The sequence below is a fragment of the Barbatula barbatula genome, assembly GCF_947034865.1.
Source record: "Barbatula barbatula genome assembly, chromosome: 20".
In the NCBI taxonomy this organism is placed as follows: Eukaryota; Metazoa; Chordata; class Actinopteri; order Cypriniformes; family Nemacheilidae; genus Barbatula; species Barbatula barbatula.
In genome coordinates this window covers 6,870,406-6,897,857 of record NC_136783.1, presented here as the reverse complement: position 1 = coordinate 6,897,857, position 27,452 = coordinate 6,870,406, and the positions used below count along the sequence as shown (strand labels likewise).

Sequence of the window (27,452 nt, the reverse complement as noted above, 5' to 3'; positions counted from 1 at the left end):
GAATGATTGTGTATAGAATGGACCAGCGATTGAAAAAAACTGTAAATGTTTTTCCTGGATGTTGCTTTTCCGCATGCATCCGTGTTGTGCTACATGCACTTGCTTTACCACCCTTAACACCCTTAACTTACAGACTTGCTCAAATTTGTTGGTACCCCTCCACAAAAAATGAAGAATGCAATATTTCCTCTGAAATAACTTGAAACTGACAAATGTAATTGACATCCACCATAGTTTTTTCCTTATTTAATATAAATCAGACTTTGCTTTTGATTTTTTTTGTAAAAATGATCACGAACAAAAATGATGGGACTCCAACCAAATATTTATTTGCACAACCTTTAGAGGCAATTGCTACAGGCAAACGTTTTCTGTAGCTCTCAATGAGACTTCTGCACCTGTTAACAGGTAGTTCGGCTCACTATTCCTGAGCAAACTGATTCAGCTGTCTCAGGTTTGATGGGTGCCTTCTCCAGACTGCAAGTTTCAGCTCTTTCCATAGATGTTCGACAGGATTCAGATCAGGACTCACCGAAGGCCACTTCAGAATAGTCCAATGTTTTGTTCTTATCCATTCTTGTGTGATTTTAGCAGTGTGTTATGGGTCATTATCATGCTGGAGGACCCATGACCGGCAACTGAGACAGCGCTTTCTGACCCCCGGAAGTACGTTTCGCTCTAGAATGCCTTGATAGCCTTGTGATTTCATTGTGTCCTGCACAGATCCAAGGCACCCTGTGCCAGATGCAGCAAAGCAGCCTCAAAACAAAACCGAGCCTACTCCATGTTTCACTGTAGGTATGGTGCTCACTTCTTTGAAAGACTTTTCACTCTGTGAACATATAGAGCTGATGTGACTTGCCAAAAGCTACAGTTTTGATTAATTTGTCCAAAAGACATTTTCCCAGAAGGATTGTGGCTTGTCAGTCCTCCTGGGTCTTCTTCCACGGAGCGCATTTTTGCTCAAAAGGCGATGGAAGGTGCGATCAGAAACTGACTCACCTTCACTTTGGAGTTCAGCTTGTATCTGTTTAGCTGTTATCCTTGGTTCTTTTTCTACCATTCACACAATCCTTCTGTTCAATCTGGGGTTGATTTTCCACTTGCAGCCGATTTTCCTCTTGATTTTCCTCTTGGACCTGAAACTTCTTAATAATATTTGCAACTGTTCTCACAGGAACATCAAGCTGCTTGGAGATGGTCTTATGGACTTTGCCTTTACCTTTACCATGCTTGTCTATTATTTCTTTCTGAGCTCCTCAGACAACTCTATCCTTTGCTTTTTCTGGTCTATGTTCAGTGTGGGGCACACAATGATACCAAAGAGCACAGTGACTACTTTTCTCTGTTTAAATGGCTGATGATGTTCCAATGATGTTTCATCTTTTCTAAGGGGTACCAACAAATGTGTCCAAGCCCATTTTAAAATATCTTTGTAGAATAAGCAATAATTCATCTCTTTCCACAGATCTTTGCTTTATTCTATTCTATTGGAAGTATGCATGATACAATAGCTTTACATTTCCTCACTCTTCTGGAGGAATGAAGCATTATTTCAATGAGCTGTAAGTGTACCAACAAATTTGAGCACGTCTGTATATTGTTTTGCAAAGATACTCATGTATATTTTTTGTTTTTTAAAAAGGTACAGCAATGTCTTCATGCATCCAGTAGGTCTCAATATACAACTATAGTGATAACACAATGACAAATATGAGCCAGATAAGCAAATTAATGTCTGCTGCTTCAACGGCAAACACAAACAGAGGGTAAGTGGCAATCTTATTTATTCTGGTTGTAGATGGTGATTGGTTATATGATGATTGGTTGGGTCTATAAATAGTGAGTGATGCAAGATTGAGTCTTCCTGGCAGGACTTGCTCTGAAGCTTACATGTAAGGTTACGAAATAACCCACAAAAACCCTACAAGATAGCTTGTCTTGGTTTCTTGTTGTGTCTGCTGATGAGCGGCACTACATTCTCATCAGTACAAAACAATGGCGTGACTGATAATAGTGAATTCTATACCAAACTACTCATGCTTTCATAAAAAAGCTGTCAGCTTCTTAAAATGATGCTATTAATGTAATTAATGTATTTAGTAGAGTTGAGCCGGATACTCGGCTGAAACGAGTATCCGGTACGGATAAAGCATATTTGCCGAGTACAAGTATTATACGAGTAATACGAGTCAATATCTGTGCTCGGATGGAATAAAAATCCTCATTGGGTAGCTGACTGTGTCTGCGTTCTGTGATAGGCTAGTCACAGCGCCCCTCCCTTACACATACAGATTTGCTGTGTCCCGCTCTGCTCACTCAGTGTTGCCAACTTAGCGCCTTTGTCGCTATATTTAGCGAGTATTCAGACCCCTCTAGCGACACATTTTTAAAAAAGCGACTAGCGACAAATCTAACGACTTTTTCTGATGTTATTGGAGACTTTTGGAGACTCTGACGTGAAAGCACATATCGTTCTTAATCTTCACAACGAGCAGCGGGTCCTGCCGAGAGCCGCATGCCCGCACCAAAGCACTCACAGGCGGCTCAGTCCTCGCGAAGCAGCCCCTCCCCCGGCTGCAGTCAGAGCAGGAGATGTTGTTCACCCCTCCCCGTCCAGACTGCAAATGATCGCGCGCATGCGCAGAAAGCCGCCGCTGGCTGAATTCAGCTTGAGATATAAAATGTTCTTTGTCTAAAATAATTAAATCACCGCAGAAAAATAAATCCTCTCAGCTCACTCACTCACACACAGAACGCTGAGAAGAGAACAGCTCTCTTTCTCTCTCTCTGTCTCTCTCTAACTCACACACACACACACACACACCTGGTGTAAAAAAAAAAAAAAAGTAACCAAAAAAAACACTGATCATAAAAAAATTAAAAGTTAAAAAAAGAAAGTTATGTTTAGATGAAAACTCTTGTTCATTACATTTTTCTTCATAATTGCAACCACATGTGTTGTATTAATTGTTGCAAAACTTGTTCTGTATATAGTTCGTTTGTTATCGTGATCAAAACCATTGATCTGAAGCTCAATGCTGATGCTGTCATGTAAATAGTTTTCTAATCAGCAATAAATATAACAATTTCTGATCAACCCATAGCAATTGCATGATTAAAAATAACATACTGGTTAAAGCCCCGCCCCTTTCAAGACAACCCGACCACTTCCGGGCTAAACCCCGCCCACTTCCAGGTTAGGCCCCGCCCAGTCCGAGTACAGATACAGATACAGATAATTCATATGGTTAACAGATACAGATACAGATACAGATAATGCTGTACTCGCTCATCCCTAGTATTTAGTTTGTAGTCAGGAAGTGAAATTCTCGAATGGTCTGCTCAGTCCTCCTCTAATGCTGCGGGAAGGTGCCATAGATCACTAAAAGCAAAAATGATTCATTCTGCTCATGATGACAAATTAGACTCAACTCTGTGCACACTGCACACAGATATTAAAAACCCCTTGAGGACTGTGATTTTCTTTTACATTTTGACGTATTTCCTGCTGCTTGATTGGGAATTTGGGGCATAACGTAATGATATAGCCAGTAGGCTTTAATGTTTATCACTGCCCTGTTTTCAATTAGATTTTCAGTATCTAAAATTATTTGAATCCACCCAATTTTATTGACTTTACAGGCCATTTTTGTGCTTTTGTTTGTTATTTCTTATAGTTATATAGTTTATAATCATCATTGCACTTGAACACCGAGTAGGCTCAATAATAGATGAATCTTTGAGATCTGTGCATCTCCAGCAGGTGGCAGCACTACAATGTTCTGTAGCATCACTAGGTGTGTCATTGAAGCCCTTGACCACTCAGATGAAAGTCAACAAAAACTTAAATTTTGGAATTGGAATTTGCATTTTTGGAGTTAAATCTGTGACAGACAGATAATCCAGTGTTGGACTGGCCTCTGGTATAGAGTGTAAACTTGTGTTTGGACGTAACTCTTACCTGTTTAAGGATGCCATCTGCTGCATTGACTGAGAAATCTCACACATTAGTTAGACTTTAGCATGCCATATATTCCAAACTTGTGCACCAAATAGCAATGAATTACACAGCAGTACATTTTCATTCAAATCAAAAAGTACATTTGGTAGATACTTTATCCAAGATGGCTTACAGTGAATTTACGTCATATCAGTATGTGTTCCCACAGAATCGAACCCAATGTTTACAAATGTAGGTTTGTATTATCATATTATTTCATATTCCTTTGTTTAAATGTAAATCTACATTAAAAAAGACATGAAATTTTGTGGGATTTGCATATGTTTGCAATAACAGCTGAGTGATGCGATCGGGTATTCAGCCGTTTAATTTGCAGTATAACCAAACCCGTTCCTCAGTAGTTTGTAGTTCTGAGTCTGAACTAACATGGATGCAACACCAGATTAGGAAAGTTTGGTCTTTTTCGTGATGTCATCAGTGTGGGCCACTTATTCGTAATTGTCACAGATCCCTAATAAAGTAGCATCATATGTCGAACATCTATATTGCCCTTCTAAAATAAACAGCAAACAGATCAACCCCCAAGTACAGCCTTGCTTTTATAATCCCAACCAAAATGCACTCTCCCCCAGAATCGTGAAAATCCTCACAAACACTCCGAGGGCATCCGACCATGAGCTTCTCCAAGACTTCCTTCTCTGTCAACGCTAATTAGCATAATCTTGCCACAATGGACAAATCCTGTACCTAAAGCATGCTAACAGGTGTTTGAGCACACTCAAAGATTCCTTCATATCTGCATGAGTTGATTTCGTTTTGTTTTAACCTCAAAAGGAACGGGCAGAGGTTACTTCATGCTAAAAAGCCTGAACTCAACTCAAGCCAAAGAATGTGTTCAGAGAAACATTATTATCTAACCAAGCTAGCCACTTTTGATGTTGTCTAGGTGCCAGGGAGAGCGAGAGGGCTTTCAATGTTCAGCCCCCCCTCCCTGGCGGGGTTGGAGTGGACATAGACCGAGTCGGGGAAAGTCTAGTTCTGGTGCAGAGTTTGGAATAACAAGGAAATCTCAGGAGTCTGGGACCCAGCAGACAGACAGAAACCTCATCACAACACACAAAGCCTCAGCATGGGGGCGTCTTATGGGAAGAAAGTAAGTGAACCTTTAGCTTTGTAATTTGCATTAAGCTGTCAATTGTGCTACAGAGGAGTGGACGACACAGGCCACGAATTTTTGTTTTAATTTATTCACAATCATGTCACTCAAGACCTGTATATTGCGCTTTCCTCAGCGGAACACAAAAGAAGATATTTTGAGAAATGTCTGAGTGGCTATGTGTTCACATAATGGACGTCAATAGGGGTCAATGTCAATGTTTTGTTACCACCATTCTTCAAAATATCTTTATTTGTGTTATTACGGGTTCGAAATGACACAAGGGTGGCATGACTTTACATTTTTGGGTGAAATATGCCTTTGGGTTAGAATCATCACCGGTAATTCAAAACCATCTTTTTGTTTTTTTACGCTGTTCTATGTTTCTCAAGGAAGTTCTTTTGAATTTGTGTAGGTCATATTTGGTAAAGTATTGAAGCAATAACGTTGACAAATATGTGAGCTATGGGTAGGGCCGCACGGGAAGGTGTGGATGGAGGGTGTGGTGACGGCTGAAGTTGACTCATTGCCCAGTCCTGCAAGTGACAGCTGACAGCTGCTGTAGAGAGGGTTACTAAAGGATTATGGGATACTAAAGCCATGTCTTATTACCTATGTCTGAGTCTGAGACATTTGAAAGTACAAGCAACAGTCAGATTTGTGAGGGAAGAAAGTCATAGCCACAGATTGAAAGCTGTATGAGTTATGATTACGCAAGGTTGTAAATTGTCACTAGCTATATATCCACAATAGTTCACATTAAATGGTTACTAAATATTAAGGAACACCAATCGTCATTAAAATAGCATTTTATTAAATTTAAATATGTACCCTAAATTTGTAGTGAGATGTTTATAAATAGGTACCACTATAGAAAGTAAAGTTAAAGTGACATTTATGTATTTACCCTTATTTACAAAGGAAGATTTGTGGAAATGTCTCTGTTTTTGTGTCCAAGCAATGCAAGTCAATGGGGGCCAATGCTGTTTGGTTACCAACGGTCTTCAAAATATCTCCTTTTGTGTTCATGCAGTAGAAAGAAAGTCATGCAGGTTTGAAACAAGACGCAAGTGATTATTTGAATTTTGGGTATCCCTTTAAACTCCCCAAATAGACCCTTAGCTTTTTGGTTCACAAAGCACATCAAACACACCCCATGACCAACACAAACCAGATCACAACCAGATTAGATCTTTAACCAGATCATATAGCTTGAAACTTACACCTGAAGAGAAATAAAAACGTTGGTCGTCCCTTTAACAGATGGTTGTTTTGATAACGCAGCAGTGAGAGGAATGTGTAGTGTGCCACTGGGCTTCTCCGGTAATGTCTAAGGTGCAGTAAAGAAAGCAGCTCTCAGTAAGGCAGCTGAAAATGTCAAATTGTCAGAGCTGTAATTTCATCCCCTCTGCCAGCTTCCGGGACGCTTGGCATGAGCTGAATACCTCGACTGGCCCTCACTGCACTGATGACACCCTCACTTTCCCTTCACTTTTTGTTTAGAAGGATCATGCTAAAACATTTCATGTGTATTAATAACTACAGTGTTGTTCACTGTTTTCGTTGTGTCTGGTTAACATTGTTCAGAATTAATTGTGTTACAAGCCTCGTTCCATTGGAGTGTGGATCTCCCCGGTGGCATTTCACACATGGGTGCATGAGACGCACCTGCATTAAGCTCCATCGCTGGAACCAATTGTGCTACACCGATTGCTAAAATAAGCATCTCTAGCTGTGTTTGAAACATACTGCCATGATACTATTTATGCAATATATGTATGCAAATTGTCTTTATTTATATAATACCCAGATGGCTCCATTTAGTAGATGGAAAAACAAGCTTAGTAGCTCCCATTTAGAATGTGTTAGCTTATTCAAACCAGATGTTTTTTTAAAACGAACTAAGTTAAATTGAGAAATTATAATTTGGATAAAAAAATAAATCAACCAATCAATGAATCTCTTTCTTACTCTTTTATAATCTGAAGTTTTTATATTGAGCCATAAGGTTCTTCTGTGGCATCAAAGAACCTTTTGAAGCACCTTTTTCAAGAGTGTATGAAGTTATTCTGCTAGTATTCAAATAACCCTGTAGCTCTGTACGTGTTGTGGATAAAAACTGTTCAAATAAACACTTTAATGTTGACGAAGCTTCTCTGCTCATAAACTGTCATTTAACTAGGAATAGAAGCGGCAACATAGCTGGTCTGAGATCAGCATTAAGAGGGCTTCATCAGCCAACTCCTGAGCAGAGTACTTGCATGTGATTGCCCTATACTGCTAAATGGGATGTCAAGTTGTGCTAATGCCTCCTGTGCCAGAGACCTACTGATGAAGATTAGACCAATCAGACAAAATCCTTCCAAATGATCCAACAGCAAAGCTAAAAATAATGACTCGCTCTCAGAAGGAATTTAACTCCTAAAGATCCTGTGTTATGATCTACATTACAGAGAATTTTTACATGTAAATTCTCGAAATACAGCATTTGTACCCGTGTGAATGCTGATAAGTTATTGTTTATCGATACCATTAAAATGCCACATTTGTTTGTCTGAGGGGATTTGACACAGATATGCGATCTTGACCCACTTTTGCTGAAATGCATTTAAAGCAAGATGGGTCCAGATCCCCAAATGTATAAAAGACGAGTAACCGGACCTGTCCTCAGTGCACAGCCCGGAAGAAAAACCAATCTCCGATCAATGGACTCTTAAAGCAGAAATCCCTGTCTGTGACTCTTTCTCTCGTCTGTCTCTATCTCTCTTTCAACATTAGTGTGGGTTCCATTTCACTCCATTAACAGTAAAAAAAACCTCTGTGAAATAAGAAACAACGCTTTATTTTGAAGGTTGAATTATGGGCAGTGGGATGAAAAGAAGGTTAATCTCTGATTCAGGAATGCTAAGCTTACAAAATCACAGTTTTAATCTTTGCCTTTAGACTATATATAACATTTTTTTAATATGAATGTAGGCATTTTGTGTGAAATGGAAATGTAGATCATGTAGGATCTTGCATAGTTCTAATATATTATGTTTGTTTTTTGCAAGAATAGTCTACATTAAGTATTGAACTCAGAGTGATCTTTTCTAAGGGCTTTTAAACCACTAAAGGGAGGTTTACACAAAAAGAAAGTTCATATCAATCCATTGAACTAGAGGAATTCAGATATTTCATTTGAGAATGAATGCATTTAAAGCATCAATACAAAGTAAGTAATGGTGAATTCTATCATTTGTTAGTATGCAGGATTTCCTGAAAAATGAAGTGTTAAACATGCATGGCTGATATACCGCTGCCTACAGATCCATGAATGATGAAAATGAGCAAAAGAGTGTTAATATGTTTGATTTTGAGTAATAGATAATGTCATGAGTTTGTCACAGAGAATGCTCCTACTCAAAATCATCCAAACACTTTGGAGAAGGCTCTGATAATAAGAGGCTATAAGGGTTAAGATGTGTTCTCACCTCAACAGCGTGATGAATATTTGGTAATGTAAAAGTCTAAATTGTCCCTAAAGCAAAAACTTGCTTGCAATATCTTGGCTATTTGGGGTGCGACCATTTGCAAAAATGATTAACATTACACAGGCTGCAGACAGAGGAAAATGTATTCATTTGTATATGCATGAGCAACAGCAAATGTGTTTTGTCTTTTCTTTTTTAAGAGAATTCTTTAAGATTGACACGGAAACGTATAAACTGATAACCAAAATCAAAAAGAGAATTAAAAATGTTGAGGGCAACAAAAGCATTAAACTAAAGAGGTTTTTGCTCTTCTAAAATATCTCGGTTCATGGTTCTTTATGTTTGACATTGTTTTTTCCCACTAGGTGGCAGAATGAGCACAAATGTGAAAGACATGTCAATGTCAATGTTACCAGCAAATAATATCAATACAATCCACAGCTGCACTTTAAAACTTTGCTGTAGTTTTGCAGCAGGTTTGCCAGTAACTTACTGTAGATTTAATTTACAATTTGTTTTAAACATAAACTTATTTCTTATATTGTCTTTCATCAATCAAGAGTAAATGTCTTAGTTCCCTTTTCTTGTTATGTAAATGTATCGTAATTTAAGAAGTTTTTAATATTTTAACTAGAAAACAAAACTAAAATGCTTTGATTTGTGCAGTGTAACGCCAGTAATGTGACCAGTCTCTTCCTGCTCAGTTTATATCTCAAAAGTCAAAGTGATGATTAAAAACAGTACTAATAGGAAAATATAAAGTAGTAATACAATCTACAGCAAGTTTCTGGCAAACCTGCTGCAAAATTACAGCAAAGTTTTACAAATATTTGAAGATCTTTGTTACTCAAGCAGGGCATTAGTTGGTATATTTATAATAGTTATTTTAATTAATTGTATTTATTCTGTAATTTTAGTTGAGAGAGGTTTAGCATGTTTCCTGTTCAGTGTTAGCATGCTAAAGCACAGCTAGCTGCCGCTTTCCCCACAACGTTGTGTGACTGCATCGATCCACTTTAAAACACCACAACTTTAAAAAACCTAGGATATAAATGTAGAGCTAAGCTCGGTCAAACTCACTAATCGATTATTTTGTCGTTTAATGTTTAATAGACATGACCAGTGGCGGCTGGTGAAAAATATTCTCGGTGGGGCTGTGCCATACTTTTTTGTTTCCGTAACCATCGCAATAAAATTTAACACAAACTGCAGGACAGCAGTGCTCAGTGAAATAGTCAGTAATTATTTAATGCCAATATTAAAAAGTTGAGGCATTCGTACACAAAAACATAAACATCATGATGCACAAACACAAGCCTTTTATTTGCATTTAAACTGAACTTGTAAACAATTGACTATTTCTACATATAAGTAACATCTTTTGGAAAGGCTGTTGGTGCCATTGGTAGTAAATAGGCAACACAATATGCATGCTGTCAGAACAGAGTGGAAAGTGGACAATAACATTAAATTATTATAAAGTTTATAGGAATTCTTACACTGTATAAAGGATGTATAATATAGAAATGGATATCAAGTGGCTGAACTCAAACCTTTGACTGGAAGAATAGCATAAAGTATTTTATGATCAAACTAAATGTAACTAATTGTTAATGTGCTCCAGAACTGCAACAATTAATTGATACAAAACATATATACAGTAATATTAGCAAACACACTATTAACATTTTTTAGAGTACCATATATAACTGAATGATTTTTATGCTAAGGTCAACTATATACAAAGAAACGTGTGTGTGTGTGTGTGTGAAGCTACGGGAGAAGCCGCGCATATACTGCTTCCCTTTTTCGCTAGCCTGCTGTTTGATTGAGAGGTCAGGTTGATCTGGGCCCAGCTCTTTCACCCGAACTTTCTCCGACAAAGTTCTCCTCTCAAACGGATCTTGGAGGAGAGATTTCACCGAGTTAGGGTTGGGTCTTGGAGGAGTAACGTCCGCGCTCGCCATTGTCGTTTAGTAAAAATGGCGCCCCTAGAGCCCAGTCCTTATTTTATCAGGGCTTGGGGCGATAAAATGATCGCCCTTCTTGGATTCTATTTAAGAACGCTGATTGGCTAAATTTTACGTCATACATTCATATCTTAAATTAGCAATTGGCTTAACTGCTACATAGACCCGCCTCCTTGGGGCGCTTTCTCTATCGCCCCAGAGCTGATGAAGCGGTCAGACAGGCAGAGGAAAGGTTGCAAATATGATTTTGTATCATATTTTACATGTATTACTGGGTGCATTCCATATTTAAAACACACAAATATTGACATACTGATGTTTTTCTCATTATTATTACTATTTTTGTTTTAATTGTTTTAATTTTTTTTTTGTGGCTTAAGGGGGGCGGCGCCCTAGCGCCCTCTATTGGCCGGCCGCCACTGGACATGACCTGGGTTAAGTTTATTAGCCCGCAACAAGGGTCTCGACAAATATATATATTGTGTTTAACCAAACAGATCTGTTTATTGGTACAAGAGTGAGTGTATTTGAGTTGTGTTACACACACGGCAACACACGTGTACACTTGTTTTACAACATGGCCCCAAGCAACCTCACCATCTCAGCTTCTTTTCATCTCATCAGGAAACCACAAGATGAACTCAATCTTGCACGGCATAATGACCATTAAGGGAAAAGGAAATCTTTAACTATGTAAACAAAGGAGGCTTTGGGGGTCTTGAGATGTAATTATGTACGTAGAATTTGGATTTACTTTCCAAGCAGTGAACCAATAGACTTTGAGAATCAGCCTCATTTGATGGCTAGAACGATAAACCACTAAACAATGTATTTATCATATACATAAAATCATTCTGTGTCATTCACTTGCGGCTGAGGGTCCCAGCAGAAGACTGGAGCGTTGATCCATGTCCATGTTCTCTAGTAGTTTCTGTGGGTTATTAGTAGACTGCCTCTCCCCTTCTATGGCCTCCGCTATTTGTTAGTGTTGTCTGAGAAACTTGAGAACCTTCAGCTTGAAACCAGAGTGGCGACGCACAGCCAAAATCTTTTAAAAACACCCTTTTTGTTTGAGGCTTATGCACGAGGATGCAATATCACTTTCCAGTACGTGGGTATGGGGAAACATTCCGAAGAGCGTAAATAAAACATGAGAGATCAGAGCGAGCCACAAACATAAAGGTCAAACTATCACTTCGGCCAGTAACGGGACACTACAGGTGGGGCGCTGTGGCATCCAGCCCGTCTTGGAGGACAATGGTACATTCTGGAGGAGGTCACGCTTGACTCTCCTTAAGGTTTCTTGATGCCACATTGCTTTGGCTGTGGCCTATATTCTGTGCCTTGTGATAGAGGAGAGGACAACTTTGATTTCAGAGACCGATATTGTGTTCTGCATAAACACTGAGCTGAGTTGAATTATTATAACACTGTACTTTATCAAATTGTCACTTGATATGCCATGACATAAGACATGCTGTTGATTATCACGGTTTATTCATATCACACATACATTGTAGACTATGCGGTTATTTAGTCTGACGTCATACACCATCATATACGGAAGGTCAAATAGTGTTAGCGAGTCCAAAAGCCTAAATAAGATGCTATAGGCAAACAAAAACTGCTAATATACGCTCATGGCGAGATGTGAAACTATTGGCCCATTTCTGTATGTGTCTGCTTTGTAACCTTTAGATAAACCTGCATCAGAATCCGGGATAGACTGATACATTACCTTTGCCGATATGTTTGGCCGTTGCTTGAAGTTTTTTTATACATTTACATTTTACAATCTGCCGACAGTTTGAAGCTGTTTGGACAGTATATGCATACTAGCATTTTGTTCTTAAAGGCAACTTAAGGTACAGCCAGCAGTTGACACATAGTAAAAGATCGCAGTAAAAAGGTTTAACTATCCACAGAATACATAGTAATTGTTCATTTGGTTTCACCAATTTTATGTATGTCTCTCAATTACTGTACTTGCATTTGTGTTATATCGACCAATCAGCCACAGTGCTTTTTTAAAATATCAGTATTGGCGAATGGAGAAAAACAACCTCTAATAAACGTGCAACAATTTTACATAAAGAAAAATATTCCAGGTTGTGCAAAAATATAGTCTAAGTCACATAATGCCAATGAGCCTGTGTAGATACCATTTCTACACAAATAAGACCAAGACTGGTACTACAATATATGTACTAAACAATATACTATACAATGCAGTGTTCTGTAGTATCCTAACCAAACGCGACTCGATTTCTGCGATAAGCAATTTTTCTCTGTCCACGCACCCTCTCATGCTGCAGCTGAAGAGTGCACACTGCACATAGAGAGATGCAACCTGTTCTCATGACTTCAGTGATGCCTCACCGGATGCTACGCTTTAATTTCAGAATATAAACGTATGTGATCAAAGTATATAGCCTGTCCTCTTCGATGTTTGGCGGTTAATATACATGAGGTGCAGAACTTACATCGAATGAGATCATTTTGTGGTCGGAGCTGTAAGCCATTTAATATAGAAAAAGCAGTTTCTTGTCGCGGCTTGTTAGGACCATGCATATCTCTAATCCCGTTTTTGACTTATTATGTTGATTTATCATAAATAAGCAAACCGCAAGCATCTTATTATGGTAACAGAATATTCTCATAATGTATAAAGTATACGATAATGGTGGATGATGATGTCTTAAATAGTCTTAAGTGTCATAAGACGGTAGTTTAAAACCATGATTTAAAGGCCCCCTATCCCAGAAAATTTACTTTTAAACGTGTTCTACCAGAAATTGTGTTTGCCAGGGTGTGTGCAGAAACGCCCTGTAATTATACATGTTTTCTTCTTTTTTTAATCTCCTTTAAACCACAACAGTGACACAAAACAGGCTGTTCGCGATCCCCTATCAATGTGAAGTCACATTGATTACCGACGCCCATGACTGCTCACAGACTCCGCCTTATGAGCACGTAGTTCCACCTTCCTTCAGAAACACGCTGTCAGCCATTTTCAGGCAAGAGCAGATGTAGCCAACGACAAAAATGTCTAAGAAACAACAAAGGTGTGCTGTTGTTGGTTGTAAAATGGATCATAAAAGTCTTCATGTACTCCTGACATATGAGCCGCTGAGGACCCAGTGGATACGTTTTAAATTTTGTAGAAAACGCGCCCCTCAATTTACACAAAGTTTGTTTATTTGTGTGCCGATCATTTGACACCAGACTGCTTTGTCAACGTGGGTCAGTATAGCAAGGGTTTCGCCCAAAAATGTATTCTCAAGAGTGGAACTCTTGTTTGCGATTAAGCTTCATCTCCGGAAGAAGTAAGTATTACAAATCGTCTTTCTTTAATAAAGTGTTAAGCATGCTAGGGGCTGTTGTTTTCATGTTAGCGGCTAAACCTGAGACTTTACATTGGTCCAAAGACAGGTGTTTAGTGGTAAAACGCATCGCGCCCACCGGTTCAGAAGACTTGTGACCAACATGATTACTGTAAATTTTATTCATTACAACGAAAGAAAGTTATAGCAGTGTCTTTCTCTGTGAGTTCAGTGTTTACTCGTATGTCCTAAGTGCGACAATACTTATAGTGCAAAGAAACAGAGTGCGCATTTGTAAGATAACAAGGTTACACAGCAATTGCTATTCTCGCAACGTAATAACACCTGGTTTTGATGCAAAAAAAAAATGTCAGCCTCCGGGTAAAAATATTTTTTCAAAGTTTATGAATACTGTGACAGTAACATAAACTTCACATTTATCAAGTCAATGCCATTGTTAATATATTAAGCCATACATATCTCCATACCAAAGGTTCCTTACAAGTCAGAGCATTTACCGCTGAATAAATTTGATTTATTTCATACTATTACCACACTGCTCTCCATTCACAAAACTCAACTCCGAATATGGATTGACTTTCAGTGAGAATAAGCTTATTTTAACCTGATGCTGTTGTTGCTCGAAGAGGCTTTGCATCTCTCAGCCTCTTAGTGAGTCTTTGTTGATTATAATACAGTTTAAAGCCTCTCTCCTTCCAATGAGAGGAGACACAAATCCCCTTTAAATACAAGCAAATTAATAACATCGCAATAATGCTTGCTTTTTATGTCAGAGCCCAAAGCTGTAAAAACCGGTGAATAAGAAATCTTCTGTTGGTTCTGTTTGCATAAGGCGTTTTAGAACCAACAATTTTGCAAAGACTGGAATTTCCCTGTAGGCTTATAAGAGGTCTTTGTAGGCTTGTGTAGATGACAGAGAGGTGAAATGAAAGAGATTTCTTCTTCTTTTCTCGCTGTGCCCTCTCTTGTACCCTGTCCTCCATGCCCTTGCTGCGGACAGTGAGGTCCTTGTGAAGACACCAAGCCTGAGCAGACCTCTCCTAGCAACCGCACACAACCACAGCAACAATATCTATTCACTCAGACAGAACACACTGGAGGAAAGAACCTAGAGTCCTTGGGCATTAATATGTGGAAAACCTGTCTGATGTGAGAGGCAGGAAAAGGAGGGTCATGCTTAACTCTCAAGTTTCCACTGTAGTATAACAACGCATAACTCTCATATCTGAGACCATGTTTCACACACACTGAGAGTAAATAACAGGGTTAAGATAAGATATGAAAAGTGTTTGACTTGAAAACAGTGATTACACCATGCTAGTATTGGAAAGCTGTGTTGCTTAAAGCAAAAATATCCAGGTGAAAATTCAATGCATTGATTTTGGAAATGTTCAAAACCCTGTAATAAAAGTTTTAAAGAACTCTCCCAATTATGCATGGGCTGTATTGGTTCTTGTATGTCTCATAAAGAACCGTACAGCAATAAGTATTTTCTGTTCATTTTAATAAGTGTACATAATTAAAGTCCAGGGACATTTTCAAGAATTATTCACATAGTAAACATAGTAACGTACTAAGAACCAGTCTCAACCAAATTAGACTTAAACAGCTAAAACAAATTGTATAATGTAATTTACTAAATTTAATTTCGTAAAAAATACACGTAATAAGCTCTCCTCACTAACCAAAAATATTTACTCCGTAACTTTTACTCAAAGTAACTGAGTGCAGCTGTAACACATCAGAGGAGACCTGGCCCTTACGGCTGAGTCTGGTAACCCTATTAACATTATTGGAATGCTCTTACTCTTTCTATAACATGTGTATTGTATTTTACCTTCCTTTGTCTTTTTGTTTAGTTTTTCTTTTTGTAAAGCTGCTTTGAAACAATACAACATTGTAATAACCGCTATGTAAATAAAATGTAATTGAATTATTATCAATTTACTACAAATATACAGGTAAGCCTAGTACTACTTGAAACCAAGTTGTCCAACTTCAAGTTTAAAAACATTAAAAAAACTATTAAGTATACTTTGAGTTTGGCATTAGAGTACACAACTATTTTACTGTAAGTCTGCTTATATTTCTTTCTTTAAGTAGCATTAACATTGTATTTGTAGTTTACTACCTGAATGATATTTAATTGATATATGTTCTTGTTTCTATACAAACTTAAGTGTATATGTTCAAAAGACTACTGTACAAAACTACTGTATGTCAAACTACATGCCAAGTATTATACCTTCACTCAATACTTGATCAAAAGATTACATGTTTAAGTACCACATATATATAGGTCAAATATACTTGCCATTTTACAATCCCCAGATGGCAAAAATGATTCTGGATAAGTAAAATATTATTTTCAGAACCCTCAGATTACTTTTTAAGGAAACCCTCATATTTTCTTTTTTAAATCGTCGAGTCAAACGCAATTCCCACTAGCACCGGTGAGGAGCGTGAAATAGAACAGCCGGTTTTATGTTACAACGTTAGAAGCATACGGTAATGCGCTTCCACCGTTTCCTGGGTGCATGTCTCTCATAATATATCCTAAATCAATTGCAGGATAGACGAGACCATCAGTAATGCAGTGATTGATGAGATTCATGTGGATATTTGTAAACTGATAAGCCTCTTTTTTTCTTTCTCTGTTTGTCTCTTCAATGCACAGAGGAAGGCATATAACATTGAGCAGCAGAGTGTGAATAACTCCAAACACCTGAATGGAGCGGGTAAGTCTACACTCACGCATCTTTTACAATAATAAAAGAAGCTCTGTGAAGGAACAATACAGCGCTGCCACGGCTCCTCATCCTTTGACCTTGTTTCTTGACACGCCACGGCTAGGTCCAAAGACTTATGATGTTCCTGTTATGCTTTACAATGTAAAACAATGTAATGGCCTCTTAATGTGCCATTGACCTTGAGTAAAACAAAACAATTTAGGGATTTAAAGTATGACTGCACATGAAACATGCAAGAGGTACAGTAAGTGTGTCAACCAGCCATTTTGCTCTACTGGTTGTGCACCTCGGTACATGTAGTATCAGTGGTCAAGAGTGTTTTGCACTGTTTACATGTGTAATTGAAGCTGTCAAGTCATTCAAAAGCTACACATATTTGACTCTTTCTTCTGTGGAACACAAAAGAAGATATTTAGAGAAATGTTTCAGTGGTTTTGTGTTCAAACCATGGAAATCAATGGGGTCAGTGTTGTTTAATTACCAACATTCTTCACAATATCTACTTTTGTGTCACGCAGGTTTGAAATGACGGTTTTTGTACATTGTCTATTGTACAATGGCTTTGAATGGCTCATCCGGTTAATATAAGAAATATTCATTTTATAATATATGATCATTATATTATTTATCTTATTTTTTGCATTCGAGTGTTAAAACAAGAGAAAACTGTTTCGCCAACCACCACAAAAATAATCATATTGGGATGAATATTGTGTAATTCTTGCCTTATTTAATCATCAAATACCCACAGTAGGACCTTTGTGCAGTGATGGAAAAATATATTCTGCAGATAAAAAAGTAAAGATGCGCTTGACCTAATGGTCATCATCGGGTGATGTCAAGGGAGCTTGTTCTAAATATAATCTGTGCTGATAAACATAAGGGGTTGCATGAGCAATGAGTGCATGTATTAATAATGGTTAATGTGAGATTTACGAGAGAGAGAGAGAGAGAGAGAGAGGGGATGGATTATTAACCTTTCACTAATCCAATCACACTGCTGGGAGAGAAAAAAGTTTGGGAGGAGCAGAAGGGGCGTGGCTTTGAATGGCCAGTGGTCATGTGACTGTTTAGACTCTGAGAGAGCAGGCATGTGTGTGTGAGAGAAGAGCAGAACATCAGGAGAAACGGCCCTCACATAAAAATGTAGGGTATCTCACACACACATACAGGCAGCACCGGGATGGAGCAGAGAGTTGAACACAGTCTGTACCCTTCTGAGGGCCCACCCAGCAGACCTAGAGATGTGCTGATCAAGTCAGGTAAGACAGATATACACTAAGACCGAGATTAGAAGATGCTGTTCAGTTGATGCTACAAGAGAACATGTAGAATAGTTAGAATCAGCCTTATGGGTTGTCATGGAGTGTCATAGACATTACCAATATGCAGCAATTAAAATATTGTACATTATGTTAAAAATGTATTTCTGTCTACTGTTCTGTCTAGCACTTTTTTGTTGTTATTGACAAATTTAGTACATGGATAAAGACTGTATTTGAGAAGAATGAACCATCGGTCATATGTACCTATATGCATCACAAGTCAAGCTAAAAATGAAAAAGTCACACACAAAGTTCATATGAAAATATCACTGCAGTTGGAAATGTGACATGCTTGTCCTGGGCGCTGTGCCCACATACTTATGCTGTTTTGCTTTACAATGAAACTTCACACTTCAAAACCTCTCCATCGGCCATTACAAATTCACAGTTTGGAATCTCGATGAAACAATGCAGACATATGAATTCTTCAAATCTAAGACTGATGTTTCAGCACATATTTTCATGTTGCTGTGATTTCACAGTAGGTTTCCATTACATAAATCAATATATCTGCATCCCAATGACAGAAAACAGCATCTTTCACAATTTTCTGATTGTAATGTTTTACCAGTTGTATCTTTCTGTGTGTTTGTTTAAACTGAAAAGCACAAGGTTCACTTTGCATTTGCGCTTGACTGTGATCGAAACCAATAATCCCTGCTTGCTATATTTGCACAGTTATCTTAAATCATTCAGCTTTGTAGGAATCACACCTTAAACCAACATACCCTGGATGAATTCACTGGTGACTGTCACAAATCTGCAGAAAAATATTTGTAAAACTGCCTTTAAACCTATTATTATAGACTCTTCCAGTCTACGTTTAGATGCTCAAAGTAAGTTATTCTGTGTTATTGTGCCAATAGACTGCTGCTTTGCTTCTTGCTGGGCACCTTTATCATGCAAATTCCCTGTCTGAGAGCTCTGCCTACATTTTATGGCTTGCCAAGGACCAGTATTCACAGGGGATTATGGGAAATAACACAGCACTTCCACACATGCAGATTCATGGGAGAATGGGATCCCTGGGCATCCTCAGAAAAAGCCGATGTCGTCATGACAACTGTCAGCATTCTGTTTGTATACAGTCCATTCTGGGAACAACCTCCTTACATAACAGAGGATTTTTTGTTGGAAGAAAAATTGTGTTTTTAATACTGAATGCCCGGAGCCTTACGTGACAATGCGTTCACTCATGCAGAGAAATTCAAGGTGTGCTACATAACCATGAAGCCAGCCTGCTTTCAGTTGCTTTTATAAAGAATGTCATGATATTATCATAACAATATACCATGGAAAATCAATGGTAATATTTTTTGGGGGGGAATTGCTGTGAAGGTTTTCTTTAAAATGTTATATAGTACCATTTGAATACAATTTTGTTATGAATATGGTAGTATCATGTTGTCATGGGACAGTGACTCCAAACATATTTGGGACTGAAGCCACACTTGATGTATGAATGACACTACATGAGAGATAAAGTGACAGAAATATTGTTAACAAAGAAGACAGAAAATGGCTTAGAGACACAAAATCAACCTGCTGTTGTTCCCATGAGATCATGTTGAAATCTGGACTCTTTATGGTTGTCAATTTAGTGAAAGCATTTCAACAATTAGAAAGCTTAATTTTTTAGCATATGTTATTTATGATTGTGTTATTAATCTAACCCAATATAGCTAAAAAACGGGTAATGTTTATTTGGGTGAACTACAATGGAAACCTCAATGGGGACAATTTTGGGTCAACTATTCCTTTGATACAAATGAAAACGTTACATTTTTAACATTTTGCTTAAGCATCTTCCTACTATTAACACTTGTTGGGTTATTTTGGTGTTGGGTCAAAAATGGACAAACCCATCTGTTTTGTAAAGAATTTACGTATGCTGGGTTGTTTAACCCAAATGCTGGTTTGTTTAAACCCATTGTTGGGTCAAATATAAACATACTCTTGGTCAATAGTTGGTTTTTTCCATGTTTGACCCGTGATGGGTTGAAATAATGCAACATTTTTAGAGTATAAATTTTGCAGAACAGCAGATTAGATATAAATCAGAAGTTTTAATACAGTTATACCAAATATTATGTGTGACCATGAATTATTTTCAATTATCCCGCACACATTATTAAACCCCTTGAAGCTGCATCAACAGTCCCATACAAATCTAATTGACCCCAGCGATTCTTGGAAATGGACTCAGATTTGATCAGCAGAATGCAATGATGTGTGACTCCTGGTTTTGTGGGGGATGTTGATAAATACATTATGCCCATAATAGAAGGATATTCCCTTTCAGGTCCGGCCTCTGCTGCTCTGCACTGTGTTATAGATCTCTAATCAATGTGAACAAGGACGCCACAGCAGCAGATTATGTGGGAGAATACCAAAACCAACGTACGGAAGCAAAATGTCATAATTGGGAATAATACTCATGTCCAACACGTGAGATCTCATAGGAACATGGAAGCATTTGTTTTTTATTTATTAGAGATGCAGACTTATGTACATGTAAGTGTCCATTGGAAATGCTTTGTGAACCTGATAACCTCTGACAGAGAACACTGGGTCACATGAATGAATTGTCTTTATTTCATTGGCCTGTCGTCTCCTTTCATACACTCTGATTGAGAAGTGCTAAGAATGGAGCTCAGCTTTTTTAATATTGTATGGTGGAGAATGTCTCTGGTTCCTCCTCCAAGGAAAGCATTGTTCAGAACGTATGACACCTAATCTGCTGTCACTTTAACACGGATCGCTGCACTTTTCATCTGTCCTATCTGGAGAGGAGTGGCTGGGCTGTTTTATAGAGCAGGGTGCAGGTTGACCATTTGGGTTGATGAATTTTTATTTGAGAAAGTCACATGTAGAACCTACTGTAGAAGGGTTTTGTCTTGGTAATGTTTCAATAATTCAGTATTTGGATGACTTCTAAGTAGCAATTCACATTTCACGTCTTTTGCGCATGAATATTCATTATTTTGAATGTAGACATGTAACAAGCACACTCGAATTGGGAACGCTGCCGTTTTTCTACACACGTCGGTGCCGCATCTAGAGGAAAATATTTCAACTTTTCAGAATGCCGCAGGCTCACCACAGGTCATGTGACAAGAACCAACCAACCAATATAGACAAGTTCAGTGAAAATGGAGACACAGATGATCAAAGCATAAATGGATATACTACCAGAGTTATTACAAGGTATTGCTAGCTCAATGGCTAGCGTAGCTAATGGTTGTGAAATGTGAAATGTGAATCACCCTTAAAACCAATTTTAATCGTGCCACACTCAAAACCCACCTCCATCCCCATCTCCACCATATCTGCCTGTATCTGTCGGATCATTTTAATTTTATCCTGTTACGCATCATAACTTATTCTAGTTCCCCTGGTGGGGGGACATCTATTGCTACGCTCCTGCTCTATCCATGCAAATCATGCAACCTTGTTGAAATTTTTAACGACATGGGTCCTGATAGAAGTTGAAATGTGACATAGCTGATCTCTAAAATCAAAGAACAAATGACAGGTGAATAACAATTTGTAGTTGTAGATGTAGAAGCACCTAACATAAACTGTAAATGGGTCCTTCAAATCTGATTGGTTAATTGAAATGTTGTTCCAGAGTCAACTATGACGTTGACCAAAGAACATCTCTCACTCTGCAACTTCATGTAATCCATGTGCTTTAAAAACACGTTTTTTAAAGCCAGTTCAATATACAGTAATTTAGTCCAATTGACAGATAAAGCTAATTTGATTTAACTTACAAACTTAATGCAGCTGAAATTGGTGAAATTGGTTTTGTTAATGTTCAAGTAGCTGATCTCAGCACATATGATATGGAGATTGGCCATTTCCACCGAAGCCCTATAAGGATGTTAACACTGTCCACCTGCTCTCTTCCCAGTCTTACAAGTCTCAGCTCACATGGAAACATTTAAACTAGTTTAGAGAGAAGCTGTATCCAGTGGTGTAGTAAACACAGACTCTCTGATGTGGTTTATTACAGCACACAATGTCACATCCTGTTGTTTATGTACTTCGTTTGCACAATTATCTGTGTGCTCCCAGTAGAAACTGTCAGGAAGGAAAAACGACTTCCTGTCAACATAAAAGTTCCTTTCAAACTCTCATTTTCTCTCTTTAGCTTCGGCATATGCCAATATACAATGGGAACAGCCTCACCAGCCGAGGACCCCGGACCGGGACCCGTTCGGTTACCCTCATCGCGATCAGATCCCCCCGTTGGCCAGTTACGCTCCCCAACCCGATTACATGACAGGGGATGATGATCTCATCAGACCCAAAAAGCTGGTAAATCCAGTGAAAGCCTCTAAAAGCCACCAGGAACTTCATCGAGAGTTGCTTATGAACCATAAACGGTATGATACACAAGTACACACAGTTATGCAAGGATGAAACATTTAGTACAGACGGTACAGTTCTTTATTAAAACGTCCATGAGAGGTAGAGGTAGAGTGAGTTCAATGTGATTTTTATTCAGGCGTTCCCCTATAATGAATCAGTACAACAATAGTGTCAAAGTCGTGAATCAGAGGCTCTTTAGTTTGACCTTGGCTCTACCCATCCTTTTTGTATTTGCGCTCTGATTGTCATTGGGTAGTTGCTTAGAAACAGTGCACTCTGAAGCCTTACGGAGTGTGCAACAGAAGCCCCTTTATCCATCCATCCATCCATCCTCCTTCATTCCTTTCTTTCTGAGACGCTTTAGGGGTTTAAGATTTAAAGAACTCAAGGTTCAGCCAATAAAAGCCAATGGGCGTTAAAGTGTCATTGACTAAAAATAGTGACACCACTAAATTGTACTATTAGCATGGTAGCTAGGTGGTACACTGCAAAAATGAGTTTCTTGTTATCCAGTAAAAATGTCTAAACATTCTTGAATCAAGAACAATTTTCTTGATGAGCAAACTGACGTAAGAAAATAAGTCTTGTTTTTAGAAAAACAATATGAAATTTCACTGAATTTGTATAGTCCATATTGGCCGTTTCTCAACATGCGTTCTTCGGCGATCTTGTGTCCTCGTGTTCTCACTCTAAATCATCAATAACCATTCAAGTCTGGTTCCAATACTTAAGTACACAAGAACAAAGAAAATCTGATTTGGATGTGTTCTTGATATCAAGGTTGCATTGAACGCAGACTTGCGCGTACCGATCCCTGCTTTAAGTCCCACAAGTCATGGCGGCGCATCCAGAAGTTTGTTCTTCTGAGGCTGCCTTGCAAGACAGGTCTCCACGCAAACACAAGTCTGTTCTTTATGTTCTTTTGAATTGAGAAACGGCCATTGTTTTGAACAAAAAGGTAGGATCGGGAAACTTTTTTTTAAGGTTGTTTCACCCAAATTCAAACCTGTATGCCCTTTTTTCTTCTACAGAACACAAAAGAAGATATTCTTGATGAACGTTAAAGAATACTGACAAGCATTGACTTCCATTGTGTGGACACAAAACCACAGAGACATTTCTCAAAATATCTTCTTTTGTGTTCCACAGAACAAAGAGTCATGTACAGCTTTTGAACAACACAATTGTGAGTAAATAGTGAACTATCCATCAATACTTCATGTAAAAAAGCTAACCCCCATAAACGCAAGCAATTTTAAAGGGTGTGTTCAAGCTACCGTGTGATCCTTGTACCGCTACAAGACACGCGCTGGCACGGCGCTGAGTTGACCATTAAGCAAGTATCCGTTAGTTACAGTTGGCACTCGACCCAACAAAAGACAGTCAATCAGTGGAGAACGCTAAACATAAGAGAAAAAGATAAAACGCTTTCCCTTCCCGGGCATCAGAAGTGGCACAGGGTAGCAGTGGAAATAGGTCACTCTGTGGACTCCGCCCGTCTCTTTTCTGAAGTGTTCTCAAGATAAGCTGCGTTTATGTGCCAGTGTGCGCTATGGATGTTGTTGAGCTCCTCACCAAGAGAGCTTAACACTCAACATCAGTCAACAGTAGAGATGCTAAAAGAAGACTGAAGACGGAAAAATACAGACAAATACTGTATATATCAGATGTCACGGTTTTCTCTGTCTGACGGATGACGATAGGAAAACAGACTCTGTGTATGGATCATGTCAGGAACTGGTCGATGCCGATTCAGTCAGGTTACTATTCATAGCTGAGAGATGAGACAAGGTGTTGCTCACTACGAGGGTCCTCGGGAGCCGTCCGGGGGCCTGATGTCTCTCTTATTAACTTCATTAATTGCTCCTCACGTTTGTTTGTTGTTGTCTGGATGTCTCCTCGGCTTGAAGGACACCAGCTAAATTAGTAGCGATGCTAATTGGTACTCCTACATGTGCAAAACATACGCGCACACAAACACGCTTCCTTTCCGTCCTCTAAGCACTCCTGGCGCCATCTCCCCATGGAGGGATGAGCTCACACTTCATATAATTAGCAGTCTGTGTGTCTGTGTGTGTATGTCAATCGTAGCATCAGCGCTAATAATTATCTCTCATGTTAACAGCACCTTGACACCTTGAGAAACAGTTGTGTTTATTCAGTTTATTGGTTGAGTTTATTCAGAGTTGGTCGGAATGGATACAGTGTGAAGAAGCTATAAACAAGCACAACCGAACACACAATTCAAATGTGCTTATAACCAAATTTGCCCATGACTAAATTGGCAAGACAAATGATTTGAAACAGCAGGAAATGAACAAATGGTGTGCCTCTTGCGAGAACTAAAACAAATGTGACTTGAAATCTTTTTGATGTTTCTTCCTATAGGCAAAATTTTAACGCATTTCCTTTCATGCATTCACACATTTTGTTCACACAATGTTCTAAATGTAATAATACCGCCACCTACTGGATAGATAATAGACAACGTTATATAAACTCGTCTGTGATTTATTTATACTCTTTTTTTCTATTCCATGGTAATCTATTCTATTTTCAAATCTATTCTATTTTCTATTCCACATTCTAAATTGTATTATATCCTATTGTATCACATTCTATTTTCTATTCCATATTTGATATTGCATTTTATTCTATAGTTTTACATCTGATATTCCATTCTATTCTGTAAAACCTTGCTGTAGTTTTGCCGCAGGTTTGCCATTAACTTACTGTGGATTTAAATAAAACACTTCAAAATGAGCAGGAAGAGACTGATCTTGTTATTGGCGTTAGCACAGTAACACTGCAAAAAATGACATTTTTCCTAAGCATTTTTGTCTTGTTTACTTGTAAAAAAATACATTTAAATATTTAGTCTTGTTTTATGAAAGAAAATATAAGAACAAGGTAAGATTATGTTTAAGATTAAATTGTAAATTAAATCTACAGTAAGTTACTGGCAAACCTGCTGCAGATCTAAAGTTTTTCTATTCTATTCTTTATTAGAGATTGTGTATTACATTTTATATTCTATTCTCTCCTTCCATAATCGACATTCCATTCTATCCAATTATATTCCATTCTATTGTATTACATATTATATTACATTACATAAAATAACAAGTTTGGCTCCAAATCACTGACTGATAATACAGTGTACTTTTGCGGAACCTTCAGTCAAACAATGACTCTCATGTTAAAATCCTGGGGGTCATTTTTGACTGCCATTTGAAGTTTGACAAACAAATGAACTCTGTGGTTAATATTTCTCTCAGGCTTACCCATAACTTGGTTTTATTCTCGTATACTTTATTTTTGGTCATCACAGTTGTTTTAAGGTGCTATACACTGTAAATAAACCTTGACCAAGACCATGACATGACTCCATTCTGTTCGCCCTTTCAGAGGGGTCAGTGTGGAGAATAAGCCTGAGCTTCAGCGTGTGTTAGAGCAAAGGAAAAGAGAGCAGATGATACGACAGAGAAAGCAGGAGGAGGAGGACAGGAGGAAAATCTCTCCACTGGAACAAGAGCTCTTCAAGAGGCACCAGAAACTGGAGGAGGTACACACAACCATTCTCACCTGTCACGCTGACCTGGACGAATGACAGTCTTCCCTTTATCGCCGGGCTCGTACTAAACTTCATTTGGGGATTAAATAAGGATATATGTTTCAAATCCATTTGGGTTATAATGTCATATTGTTCATTCTAGTCAAAATGTCAAACAACAACAACCCATATATCCGCTGATTAGTCTCTCTCTTTATTTCAGATGGAGAAAGAGCAAGCAAAGCTGGAGAACAGCAACGGCAGCGCTCCGGAGTTCATCAAAGTGAAGGAGAACCTGAGACGGACATCATTTACGAGTCCTGGAGAGAAGGAGGTGTAGAGGTGCAGACACAGACGGCATCCATATGTGTATTTGCACACGGCCAGTAACGTAAAGACACGCTCCAGCCCCAAACATCACCCACATGGCTGTGTTTCTTCACTTCCTGTCTCACACCAACAAAATCCTGTCGCAGGCTAAAAGAGGACAGAGATATGACCCAGGAGAACCTGTTACACCCGTGGATTACATAGACAGCGGTGCTCACGTGGTTTTTGTTGAAGGCTTGTGGGCTTATAAGTCTGAGAGCGGAAGATAAACGGACAGAAATGTTCTGGCTCTTTCACATTACGTACAACAGTGAGGGAAAGTGCAGGTTGTGTCATTCTAAAGGGAACAGAACACGTACAAGGCGGATATTAGACAAACAGTATTACATGACACATATCATCAAACAGCCAAATTTTTGCGTCATATTTGCCTAAATCTGAACACTGTCTATTATTCTTAACAATCAGCACATGTCACTTTTAAATGAGAAAATAACAGCTAAGATTATTTTCAGCCTTTCATCAACAGTGTCGGCAAAATGTATGGACTGAAAAAAAACTGTCATAACAAGTAAATAAGGATGGTTATTAAAATGATGACTTTTTTTCTTGCAATATTTGTTGTTATTCCAGTGCCTTTGTTAAAGGAAGAGAGCAGGACAGGCTGTCTGACTGTTACTGTGATTTAATGTTACATTTTTCTTTCATCTTCTTATGTCATGTTACTTTTACTTTGAAAGCATATGGTTGTGTGTGGTAGTATTTCATAAAGAGCATTTTTTAAGATCAATAATAGCATCATCTTCAAAAAAAATATAATGCATTTTCATTTGTCTTATTTTCTAAGTCGTTTTTTTTCCGATTCATTATAAACTTTGAACACTAAACTAAGTTAAGATATGTAAATCTTGTCTATACCGGCTCCTTAAACCACTGGAAATACAACAATGAATGTGTAACTTGACTTTAGACCTATCTGCTGTTCCACTGAATGTTAATTTAACTCTGATGTTGTTCATGTCCATCCGATACTCATTGACCAAGTGTAAGCTACTTATGTTTTCAGGTCCAGCCGTGACATTTTGATTGACAGAGAATCACATAAACGTGCAGAATAAAGAGAACTGTAGATACGCTTCACGTAAATAAATGAATTAATAGTACTGTCCTGAAATTCATCTTTTCAAATACAATGAATTCTGTTTTTCAG

The 27,452-nt window shown here is 38.2% G+C and overlaps 1 protein-coding gene across 2 annotated transcripts; it reads left to right on the top strand.

Moving 5' to 3' along the window:
- Positions 1 to 4,691: 4,691 nt before the first annotated feature.
- LOC306909696 (protein FAM107B) lies at positions 4,692 to 27,452 on the top strand. 2 transcript variants are annotated; one of them, XM_079483688.1, is made up of 5 exons: positions 4,692 to 5,117; positions 16,585 to 16,645; positions 22,139 to 22,373; positions 25,768 to 25,924; positions 26,136 to 27,404. In XM_079483688.1, the coding sequence occupies exons 1-5, from the start codon at positions 5,094 to 5,096 to the stop codon at positions 26,250 to 26,252; spliced, it is 594 nt and encodes a 197-aa protein (XP_079339814.1). In that variant the 5' UTR covers positions 4,692 to 5,093; the 3' UTR covers positions 26,253 to 27,404. The 2 variants fall into 2 exon arrangements, with proteins under 2 accessions (XP_079339814.1, XP_079339815.1); XM_079483689.1 differs by lacking the exons at positions 4,692 to 5,117; positions 16,585 to 16,645 and adding an exon at positions 17,737 to 17,919 and having other exon boundaries at positions 26,136 to 27,452.